General features: G+C 40.0%; 1 protein-coding gene across 1 annotated transcript; it reads left to right on the top strand.

Annotated features, from left to right (window-relative positions):
• Nucleotides 1–3,386: 3,386 nt before the first annotated feature.
• LOC142398571 (uncharacterized) lies at nucleotides 3,387–9,038 on the top strand. Its single transcript, XM_075482622.1, has 2 exons — nucleotides 3,387–3,632; nucleotides 6,244–9,038. Exons 1-2 carry the CDS (start codon nucleotides 3,461–3,463, stop codon nucleotides 7,533–7,535), a joined length of 1,464 nt encoding a protein of 487 aa, XP_075338737.1. The 5' UTR covers nucleotides 3,387–3,460; the 3' UTR covers nucleotides 7,536–9,038.
• The last annotated feature ends 2,793 nt before the right edge of the window (nucleotides 9,039–11,831 follow it).

The following is an 11,831-nucleotide window of genomic DNA, read 5'->3' as shown; positions in this document are numbered from 1 at the left end:
GTGCCAAGGAGTCTCGTGTAAAAAAACAAACAAAAAAAAACAAAGATTTAGGACAACAGTTCGTCCATAATCCCAAGTTGGGAACAAGCCCATATTGTTGTTTTTGCTTTATGATTAGCTGAAGGTTTAATTGTAAGCAAGTATTGCTTTAATTCAATAAAAAAAACATAGAAATTTGGTTTTCTTTAAAAAAATTTGCATTTGTGTAGCCTATGTCAAATTTAGCTTTGATAATCAATAAATTAATAAAGAAAACCTTTGGATTCATTTTGCCACTTAGTTGAAACCCAAACAGGACATGTTCCCAGTACAACTGGAAGCTTGCAGATATTTTTAAGTAAAAAAAATTACAAAAATGTTGCCAGAAATCTTTACAATGAGGACACATCCAGAGCAAATGAGTAATGGACTCAGGGCAAAGGTCACAAAAGGTACAGTTTACATTAATGTTAGAGTTGAACTTCTTTAGGTAGTCTTTAGCAGGGTAGATCCTGTGAATGAGTTTAAAGGACACTTGCTCATAGACATAATGTCTATGAACCTGCTCCTGACGCCTTTTTGTTGACTTTTTGTTTAAGTTCCAACGGTGGATGAGGACGAACTTCTTCCTCTTTTCGGAGTTTTCCGGCAGTTGGTTCCCTCTTTGTTGCAATACCGCCCCCTGCTGTCGTTATCAGTTCACTACAGCCCCTGTTTAAAAGTCTTAACTTTCCACCAACCTCCCGCTGCTTCATGTGTTCCCCGAACAACTCTTTACCTCCGTGTTCTTGTCCTGTAATCTGCAGACCTGCACATAATGCCGTCTCATTTACTCACATTTTCACACTATGTAAAGATATGTTCCACTGCCCATCTTCATATGAATTACAATGGCCAGCTGCATGTTTCCCCATTATATTCTACTCAGTTTGCTGAAACTATTTCAGTTTATCTTCAGTCCTAGACTTCCCTTTGAGGACCCACTCCAAACAGCTAACCTCTTGTCCAAGGCTCATGTTATTTCAACACACATATTTAGTTACACCTCTGCAGTTAAGCTTTAGTTAAAGATACACTCACACTTGGTGCCAACATGGCCTTACAAGTTTGGTTCTTTTATTCAGTGGTGATTCAACACGAGTTACAAACACTGAACATATTAAAGCTGACGTCATCCACAAGTGGCCGAACATCCCACCAAACATTACACTAGAAACGGTACGTACACACTTCACAGTGTGAAGAGCTCAAAGAACCAACTTATTTAAACTCAGCAAAATTTCAGATTATACATTGATTAAAAATGTTAGTGAACAGCATCTGATGAATTCAGAATATACTCAGCTATACACTTTGCTTTACATTTATTTAAAATATCTACCTTTATTTATTTAAGGACACAATTTATTTAGTTTCCTGTGTAATCTGCTTTGAAACGCTGATGTGATGCTAATCATTTCAATACATTATGTGAAGGATTTTGTTTTCCTTTCTGACAATCTAATGTTGCTTTGATGTTTTCTTCCTTTGCTTGATGTGAATATTCTTTCAAAAATGTACATATACATATAAAATTATATATTAAATTATTTATATATAATTTTCAAACAATCACTGTGTAGGATTTAGTGAAATCTAGCTGTTGCTGTAGAATGCAGCAAAGTGAGTCGCACTTGGCTCACCCTCCCATTGCGAGTAAGTTGGGTGAACTTGGGTGAAGCTAAAAAGGCAAACGGCCTGCTTATGAGGCAGTGTTCTGGTTGTTCATCTTGAGCTACCACAGAAACATGGCGGTGCAAATACAGACTGAATGGAAGAGAAACCAATTTGAACGTGACATTTTTGGGAAAAGAAAAGTTACCTGTGTGAAAGTAAAATAATTACTCTTCAATTGTTTCAAAAGAACAACTTTTCATCTGTGTGAGTTCTCATGTGAGCTGTCAGACTGTGTTTAAAATGGAAACTTCTTCCACATGTTTAACAAGAATACACCTCACCGGTGTGGATTCTCATGTGAACCCCCAAGTAACTTTTTTGGTTGAAAGTTTTTCCACATATTCCACAAGAATATGGTCTTTCTCCAGAGTGAATAACCTTGTGAACCATCAGATTACTTCTCTGACTGAATGTTTTCCCACATGTTACACATGAAAAAGGCCTTTCACCTGTGTGGATTCTCACGTGGGTCAACAGATCACTTTTCCGTGTGAAACTTTTCCCGCATATTTTACAAAAGAACAACTTGTCACCTGTGTGGATTCTTTTGTGGGTCAGCAAAGTACGATTGTGACTAAAGCTTTTACCGCATGTTTGGCAAACATATGGCTTCAAACCAGTGTGGCTTCTGTGATGTTGCTCCATACTGCATTCATCCTTAAAATCTTTCCCACAAAGATCACATTTTACAGGCTTTGTAGCTGACTCAGGATTAAACTGACTCTCTGACATGGGAGAAAGGTTTACATTATCACTGTGACTTCTGTTTCTGTTAAGTCTCTTCTTTGGCTTCATCTCAGCATTTCTACTTGATTCCGAGTTCATTTGCGTTCCTTCTTCCTAACTTTGGCTCACAGTTAATACTGTAATACTTTAATAATGTAAATGAACATTATTACTCTTAGTGAGTTTACATTCTGTTGTAAACATATTGTATTTTGGAGCAAACAGTCTGAAGCGAAAACAGAAGCTACCACTGACCACGGCAGACACTCAGCGTACAGTGGTTGGAGGGTTTTTCATTCAAGTTTACAGTCCTTTATGAGTCTTGTTTCTTTCAGACTCTCTCCCTGTATTTGGAGTAATGATGTCCTGTTTTTCTGCCACATATTTCCCACAACTCATTGCTGTTTTTTACATTCAAGTTAATGCTCATCCAAGTCAAAGAGCCCCTCAAACAAATTAGATAGATAGATAGATAGATAGATAGATAGATAGATAGATAGATAGATAGATAGATAGATAGATAGATAGATAGATAGATACTTTATTCATCCCAATTTGGGAAATTGTTCTGTTGCAGCAGCATACAGTAAAATATGTAAACAAGTAAAAACAAGCAAATATAATAAAATAAAACAAAAAATAGTGAATAAACATTCGCTATGTACAAATCTACAGTATGAAGAGTTATTTTTTATTGTTTTTTAGGAGAGACTTCAAGCCTGCTGAAGTCTAGGAAGTGCGCTTTCGCTTTTCGAGTTGGATGAATAAATATTCCTGATTTCCTTATGAAAACTGTTCCACTGAAAAGTTCAAGACCTTTGGATTAAGTTAGATCCAATAGAGGGCAGCAATGCAACCCAATGGGTGTGAAATCCCAAAAGAGGGAAAACAAGAAGAAGCTAATCGACGTCCGCTGGCGGAACTTTTCAGTGTGACACCCAGCGGAAGTAAACAATAAGACGCCAGCAGAAGTGTTTGAGGACTCAGCAGGAGGACGGTCGGGTTGTCTGAGCTGAATATCTAAGTGTGAGCAGCAACAATGTCTTCAGTTCAGCATCTGAGAGAGTTTATCAGCCAGCGACTAACTGCTGCTGCTGAAGAAATATTCTCAGAGTTTGAGAAAACCATCGTCCAGTACGAGGAGGAGATCGACCGTCAGCGCGGACTGCTGGATATCACCTGGAAACCCCAAATAAACTTAAACAGAATAGGTATGAAACACTGTGATGGGCTGAGTGAACTCACACAGGAATATGACTCACGGAGGATCCTAATCAGAGCTCTACGTTACATTTATATCAGGCTCACAGAGGAAAGTTACGGTGCAGCTGCTGTTACTTTCAGACAGAAATAATCAAATTAAATCAAATCAAATTAATTTGTAGCACATTTCATATACAAACAATTCAAAGCGCTTTACATAAAATAAAAGCATTGCAGCAGGGAGTGGCAGAAGCATTAAAAATACATAAAAGAATATAAAGAGAAACAAATAAATAAATTAAAATGAATTTAAAAACCAGCAACAGTCCAGATAAGTTCAAAGATATCGTGCAGATTTCATGCATAGACACATGAGAACAGAAATGTTTTTAACCTGGATTTAAAAATGTCTCCATTTGGTGAAAGTTTAATCTCCACTGGCAGTTTGTTCCACTTGTTTGCAGCATAACAGCTAAATGCTGCTTCTCCATGTTTAGTCTGGACTCTGGACTGGACCAGCTGACCTGAGTCCTTGGATCTAAGAGCTCTGCTGGCTTTATATTCTCTGAACAGATCACAGATTGTAAACCATCAGCAGGCTTTTAAAATCTATTCTGTGACTGACTGGAAGCCAGAGTAAAGATTTTAAAGCTGCTGTGATGTGTTCAGATCTCTTAGTCCGGGTTAAAACTCCAGCAGCAGCGTTCTGGATGAGCTGCAGATGTTTAATGCTCTTTGTGGGAAGTCCAGTTAAAAGAGCGTTACAGTGATGGAGTCTGCTGGAGATGAATGCATGAATGCATCTGTGTTTAAAAGCAGAAACATTTAACCTTTGTGTATCTTTGATGTAGGTAGACCTGTTTTCTGACATTAAGCTGGATCAGAGTCTGAATAAAAGAGGGTGGGTCGCACAATTCAACATAGTGATTCACATCTTTGCAATATATCATCAGTGTAAAAGTGTTTCAGTCTTTCTGTTTACCCATAAAAAACAAACTATTTCACTGTCTTTACTCACTACAACAGCAAACACGTTGAAGCAGCGACCGTAGAAAAGTAGTGGCAACAAAACAGAAAAAAAGCAGCCTGGTTAAAGGACACACAGACCTGTGGGGACATTGTTCATTTTGAACAGAACAGCAGTGTTTCCCATACATTGAGGAAACTATGGCGGCCCGCCATAGTTTCCTTTTGGCCGCCATAGTTTCCGAATCCCAATCGTTTGAAACACAGCGATTTTTTTTTTTTTTTTTTTTTTTTTTTTTTTTTGGGAAACACAGCGATTTCCTCGAAAACCAACCAATATGACTATACAACAGGTGAATTAGTAATTAAACATGTCCTAAAGTGTGCAATGTCAGAGTTTTGAAGTTTAGTGGCAAAAAAGGTTTATGTGTTATTAGTCGCTGTCGGGGCGATTGACACACGTTATAGATCAGTGGGTGCGCGTGCATAAAGGTCAGCTGTAATCATCGGGATTTCGTTGACAAACATATTTTATATTATGAGAAATAATGTGAAATTTGAGCAATGACGAGTACACTAGTATGTTGTCCAGTATGTTGCTTAAAAAATAGTAAGCTCAATAGTTTCTGTTTAAAATAAGGTGTTTCATCCGTCCCGACTAGGCGGAGCGGGGTGAAGTTGGTTTTATATTCGACATTCGCCTATTTTCCAGCTTTGTAATTGTAATAGCGTCACGAAAACCGCACCAATTAGCCTCAGGATGGTATTAACATTTACAGAAAACTAAGACTAACATACCACAGGCTTTATCAACTCACCAAAGTAAGCAAGTCTGGCCAAAGATCAGAGTAACCGCGCCGAATATACTTCTAAGTGAACTACGGCAGCCGGAGCGCTTAGGGACCGTCGCAAAAGTGCAACGCCTTTTTTTGTTCTCCTGGATATTCAACCAATGAACACCAAACCACTTCTGATGGGTTTGTGAACTCACTATAAAGCTTTCACAGCCTTTTAGTCTCCAGAAAAATCATTTTAGGTAGAACATTTACTCAGTGTGCATAGTTAATTCCATTTTAGACTTTTATTTTGCAGTATCTCTCTTGTTTTTAAAGATATCAACACCAAACCACTTCTGATGTGTTTGTGAACTCATTGTGTACTTCCCACACCCTTTATTATCAAGGACAACCTTTTAATTATTTTTTAAAAAGGTATAAGTAATCAGTGTATAGGACTCAGTCTTATTTATGGCTTTTATTTTGTAATAGCCCTCTTGTTTTTAAAGATATCAAAACCAAACCACTTCTGATGTGTTCCTGAACTCATTGTGTACTTCCCACACCCTTTATTATCAAGGAAAACCTTTTCAAGTTTTTATATATATATATATATTTGAATGAATGTGTGCAAATCAAATCAAATAAAATCTGCAGTCGCACAAATTTACGCCGCGTGAATTTACAACCCCCCCCCCCCCCATAGTTTCCAAAAATTCTGTGGGAAACACTGGAACATTTTTTTTTCTGAATCTGTCAAGTAAGCTAAAACTAACCAACTCTATACAACAAACATTTTTCAGAAAGAAAAGGAAATATTATTGTGGTCAAAATTCAGCTTCAGTAAACTATCTCTTATGATCCTTAGTCCCTCCAGAAGTCCCAGAGGAACATGTGCGTAAGACGAAGGAGCTTCTTGCTGACCAGCAACTCTGTAACCAGGAGAGAAGCTCCGGTGTGGACCAGGAGGAGGCACAACCTCCACAGATCAAAGAGGATGAGGAGGAACTCGGCACCAATCAGGACGGAGGGCAGCTGGTGATGAAGGAGGAGACTGATACCTTTATGGTGACTACCACGTATCACCACAGTGACGGAGGTGAAGCAGAACCAAACACTGACAGACTTATCTTTCACACCTCTTCTGAAGCAGAGAGTCACAATCAGGAAGAAAGCAAGCATGCTGACTGTGAAGCAACCAGAGATGTAGAGACGAAGCCAATGGACAGACATCACAGAAACAGAAGTCACAGTAAAAACATAGACAAACCTCCCATGTCAGGAAGTCAGTGTGATACTGACACGAGTAAAAAGTCTGGGAAATGTGATGTTTGTGGAAAAGCCTTTAGGGATAAGAATAGTATGGAGCATGCTAAGAAGTTGCATTCTTGTAAAATATGTGGTAAAAGTTTTTCTAAAAATAGTATTCTTTTGATCCACATGAGAACGCACACAGGCGAGAGGCCTTTTTCATGTAAAATATGTGGGAAAAATTTTAGTACACGCGGTAATTTGCTGGTTCACATGAGAGTGCACACAGGTGAGAAGTTGTACTCTTGTGAAACATGTGGAAAAAGTTTCAGTCAAAACGGCACTTTGTTGAGACACCTGAGAGTCCACACAGGTGAGAAGTTGTATTCCTGCAAAATATGCGGGAAAAGTTTCACTCAGAACAATTCTATGCTGAGACACATGAAAACCCACAACAGTGAGAAGCTGTATTCTTGTAAAACATGCGGGAAAAGCTTCACTCAGAACAATTCTTTGTTGGCCCACATGAGAATCCACACAGGTGAGACACTGTTCTCTTGTAAAACATGCGGGAAAAGTTTTACACGTAAAAGCGGTCTGTTGATCCACATGAGAATCCACACAGGTGAGAGGCCATTTTCATGCGGAACATGTGGGAAACAATTCAGTCAGCGCGCCCATTTGTTGCCACACATGAGAATCCACACGGGGGAGCGACCGTACACTTGCGTAACGTGTGGAAAAGATTTCAGTCGAAGAAGTTATTTGAGAATTCATTTCAAAGTCCACACAGGTGAAAAGATGTATTCTTGTGAAGTGTGTGGGAAAAGATTTCGCTTCAAAGGTAGCTTGTCTACTCACATGAGAATTCATACCGGGGAAACCTCATGTTCCTCAGACACATTTGAAAAGTTGTAATTTGACTGTATTTCACCCATTTATAAAAGGGGTGTGTCCGATTAAATTGTTGTCATGGCAACTTATTTACATTCTACATTTAATTGGAGAAAGGCGATTCAGAGTGCTTCGATTCAAGCGTACTTATGAAAAGAATAGAAGATGTTAAACATGAGAGGAAAAAACAATCCACGGTGTGATGTATTCCAATCATTTTTTTAAAAGCAATATTGAAATGCACATTAAATGAGTGTTAGAAATTAAACTGTATATACTGGGGACAGAAATACTGACTTTTTATAGTAGAAGTTAAGCTAAATGTAAACTTGCTTACTGATTACATACTCTGAACTGTGATTATATCTTGAGATCTTGCCGAATTTAGAAGTTAGTTTGTCCTGTGAGTTCTCGATACCTTTAAGTTTATATGTTCTAATTTCTAGTGTAATTTGAGGTGAAATGCTCAGCCACTGGGGGATGATATGACCTCCCTGTATGTTTAGTGTTAATAACGTATGTCAGATCCCTGTTTGGGGGGGAAAAAAACAACAACTTCTAAAGCCATGTTAGCAACCATGTTGCCTGCTATGTAAGTGCATTTTAGGCATTTGTTTCCTTTAATTACGTATCTTCATTTAAAAAAGACATATTACGCCTTTTTTAAAAGTTGACACACTTTTGTGAGATCTTATTGAGATGTATGAGACAGGCTTTGCCTACAATATGGCAGCACAGTGGTTCTTCTCTCACCCCTACTGAAACAGCTCTCCTGAGAACAGGCTCTTTGGAGGGCAACGAGTAAGCAAGTGCTCACCCCGGCAGCCCCGAGGAAGCAACTGTCTCTAACAGAACTGAGTGACTATATCAGTTTAATTGACTGATTGAAAAAGAAGGAGCTCTCAGAGAACCAAGGCTTCAACAGCACATTGGTGAAGGATGTATTTATGTTTGTTTGCACGTTGGCTGAGGACACACTGTCATGCTATTGCTGAGACAAGTACATAGCATACTGTGTTCATTAGCAACCGCTGTGGAATGCAGCAAATGCAAATATAATGAAGCCATTCCTGCAGTCAGACCAACAACCCTCCAGCTCTACAGATACAGATAGTTCCTCTATTGATCCCAGAGGGAAACAGGTGTAGCTGTAAGCTAGCAGCAGATGCTAGCATACAATGCTTTCTCATCAACAGTGATGGACCAAGCTGAAGATGTAGTAATGCATGTGTACCGTTAATTACTGCGTTTAAACACTTTGGATACATTAACCTCATTAAACAGTTGTACTGGGAGACCTGCATCTTTATCAGAAACATGCCGATAATCTAACGCTAACACACCGAGAGTGAGTAGAGGACCGGTGTTGTGTTGGAAACACACATTATCCACACAGCTGCCGGTTGATGAGTTACAGAACGGAACCGTTCAGCTAGAAAGCTACAGCTAACAAAGTAATGTGGGAACAATAATGTTCATCTTTCAGAAAGGAGCAGCAATAACTCCTTAGAAGCTGGTGTACGTCACCTTCATTAGCTAAGCTGTTAGCATTAACTGCTGCTAAAGGAACAGCAATAACTCTTTAGAAGCTGGTGTACGTCACCTTCATTAGCTAAGCTGTTAGCGTTAGCTGCTGCTAAAGGAACAGCAATAACTCCTTAGAAGCTGGTGTACGTCACCTTCATTAGCTAAGCTGTTAGCGTTAGCTGTTAGCATTAACTGCTGCTAAAGGAACAGCAATAACTCCTTAGAAGCTGGTGTACGTCAGCTTCATTAGCTAAGCTGTTAGCGTTAGCTGCTGCTAAAGGAACAGCAATAACTCCTTAGAAGCTGGTGTACGTCAGCTTCATTAGCTAAGCTGTTAGCGTTAGCTGTTAGCATTAGCTGCTGCTAAAGGACCAGCAATAACTCCTTAGAAGCTGGTGTACGTCACCTTCATTAGCGTTAGCTGTTAGCGTTAGCTGTTAGCGTTAGCTGTTAGCATTAGCTGCTGCTAAAGGAACAGCAATAACTCCTTAGAAGCTGGAGTACGGCACTGTGTGAAACTTTGAAATAAAGGGGCCACATAAGGAAATGCCAGGGTTGTATTTGTGGGGAGTTTTTCACTTGCTGGGGACTTCAGACGCCTTATTAAATGCTTAAGAGCCGGAAAAAAGTGATTTTATGTCCCCTTTAAAGCGGCACTATGCAACTTTTTCATGGTCATAAAATTGCTTGGCAATCATCAGATAGCTTGGCTGACCCGTTCTGATGAAAACGGTGACATTTCCATCTCCATCTGGTGGCCCTAGCCCGAAACAGCGCTTGCAACTTTGCCTGTGGCGCCGCGTGCTTTGTTTACCTCTGGAAGTCTCGCGACACACGAGAGCCGAGAACTACTGCTTCACGGCAGGTCTAAAGGGCTCTGAGCCGAGCCAGGGAGCCTGATAAGACACACCTCTCTCCATTAGCTGTTGACGGCTAAATTGAATGTGGTTAGCTTCTAGAGTAGTAATATATAATATGGCTAGACTGTCGCCTTATTTTCTACGGAGCTCCCCCTACAGCTTTGGGGTGTGTATTGCATGGTAAACAAACCCCGTATTACTGAAAGTTGCATAGTGCCGCTTTAAAGCTTAACCACAGTAAAAACAAGTGGTCGGCTGTTTGGAGACTTCCAGAATGGAAAATCAGCACCAGACAATATCTGGTCAAATGTAACTGAAATCAATCATTTACGATTGAATGGATGTTAAATTTGAACATTTATCTGCAAATGTGTTTTTTCATTTTATATGGTTCGTTTCCCAGATTTTTAAAGCAATCGATGTTCAACTCAACATGTAGTTGCTGTTCTCTGTAAGATGTCTGATGTTCTCTTCAATATCAAACAAAGTGCCAAACTATTTTTAGAGCTGACACATGAAAGATGACACTAATGTGATCAGTTTCATGTCATTCACATTTGTGACTGCCTGTTTCTAACGACGCCTCAGTTCCATGTCGCCTTATCCGCGAAGAACATGTTTCATTTCACGTTTCTGTATTTTGTGATGCAACAACTTTCTGGTTTCAGGCTTCCGAGGAGACACTAAAGATGTTAAAGACTGTCAACGTTGTGTTTCTAAATAAATCATTTTGTAGATCTTTGTGCTTGTGCTTTTTGTTCAAACACATCCTGATATTGTCGTCCAGAGGAAAACATGAAGCTTTGTGTCTATCAAATAGAATTACAGCTCTTTAATATGCAGAACCATCATTTTCACTTCATCAAATGTAAGTGGAGAGTTAATTCATGAGCCGCTGTATGGAAACGTGTTGGCTATTTCTTTATTCATTTCCCTTAAAAATTTATTAAAATAAAAGGTGATTCAAAGTTAGAGAGTTGCTTGTGGAAGCCGTTGCTGTGGTTAACTTTGTGGTTAAATGTAGCTGCAACCATTTACATTGTTAAATTAATCCAGAACTGTCACAATGATTTCAGTGTTATTACTGTGTCATCGTGTCAGAAACGATGAAAGATTGCAGCCCTGATAAAGATGTGAGTTTGAAATGAATTCCCAGCTGAAGGTGTGTCGGTGGAGCTGAAGGTGAACCGTCTGAGAGCTGAACTCTGACAGCACTTTGTCTGCATGATGGAAACATGATGAAGAACAACATGACAAACTAAATCCATCGTGTGAGAAGACGGGTGGGAAAAGAACGAGTCGATAGAAATTCAGCTCAAACGCGTTGAAGAGTTCAATCAGAGCTGAGCAGCTGTGTGGATTTGTAGTTGTGTGTTTCCATCCCAGCTGTTGAACAACAGATAACACAGCGTGTTACTAAATTCACCACCAAGCTGAATGTGTCTGTGGGAACATGAATGTGTTTTAGTCTTTCTGCATCATGTGACCCCATTTTTTTCATCTGCTGTCAGATTCAAATCCAGACCACAAAGCACACAGCAGCTTGGGCTGAGCTGTCAGTCAGCAGCAGCGGTCTTATCTGTGGGCCCACAGCAGGGGCTGATGGGAGCTCTGAGGAGCTGTCAGAAAGCACGTGGCCCTGCTCTGATCTCACAGCTCGTCCTTGTTTGGCCTCAGCTGCCTCAGAGCGCCACTTCTCCCCAGGTTCACCAGAGGAAACACCGCTGCACAAAATGCTTTTCCTCCCAGCCGCTGCTCTGTGCTGTCTGTGTTCAGGTGAGTGTTTCCAGCCAATCAGGAGCCAGCAAACTCCACCTGGAACAAACACCGTCCCACTGACCTTCGTCTGTCTGTCTGTGTCTCTGCAGCGCTGGTTGCCATGGCAGCAGAGCTGAGTCAGGACCAGTTAACGCTGACCAGGAGAGTTGGTCAA

Source organism: Odontesthes bonariensis, chromosome 14 (assembly GCF_027942865.1).
Source record: "Odontesthes bonariensis isolate fOdoBon6 chromosome 14, fOdoBon6.hap1, whole genome shotgun sequence".
In the NCBI taxonomy this organism is placed as follows: Eukaryota; Metazoa; Chordata; class Actinopteri; order Atheriniformes; family Atherinopsidae; genus Odontesthes; species Odontesthes bonariensis.
The sequence above is the reverse complement of the archived record's forward strand: the minus strand, read 5'-3'. Positions and strand labels throughout refer to the sequence as shown.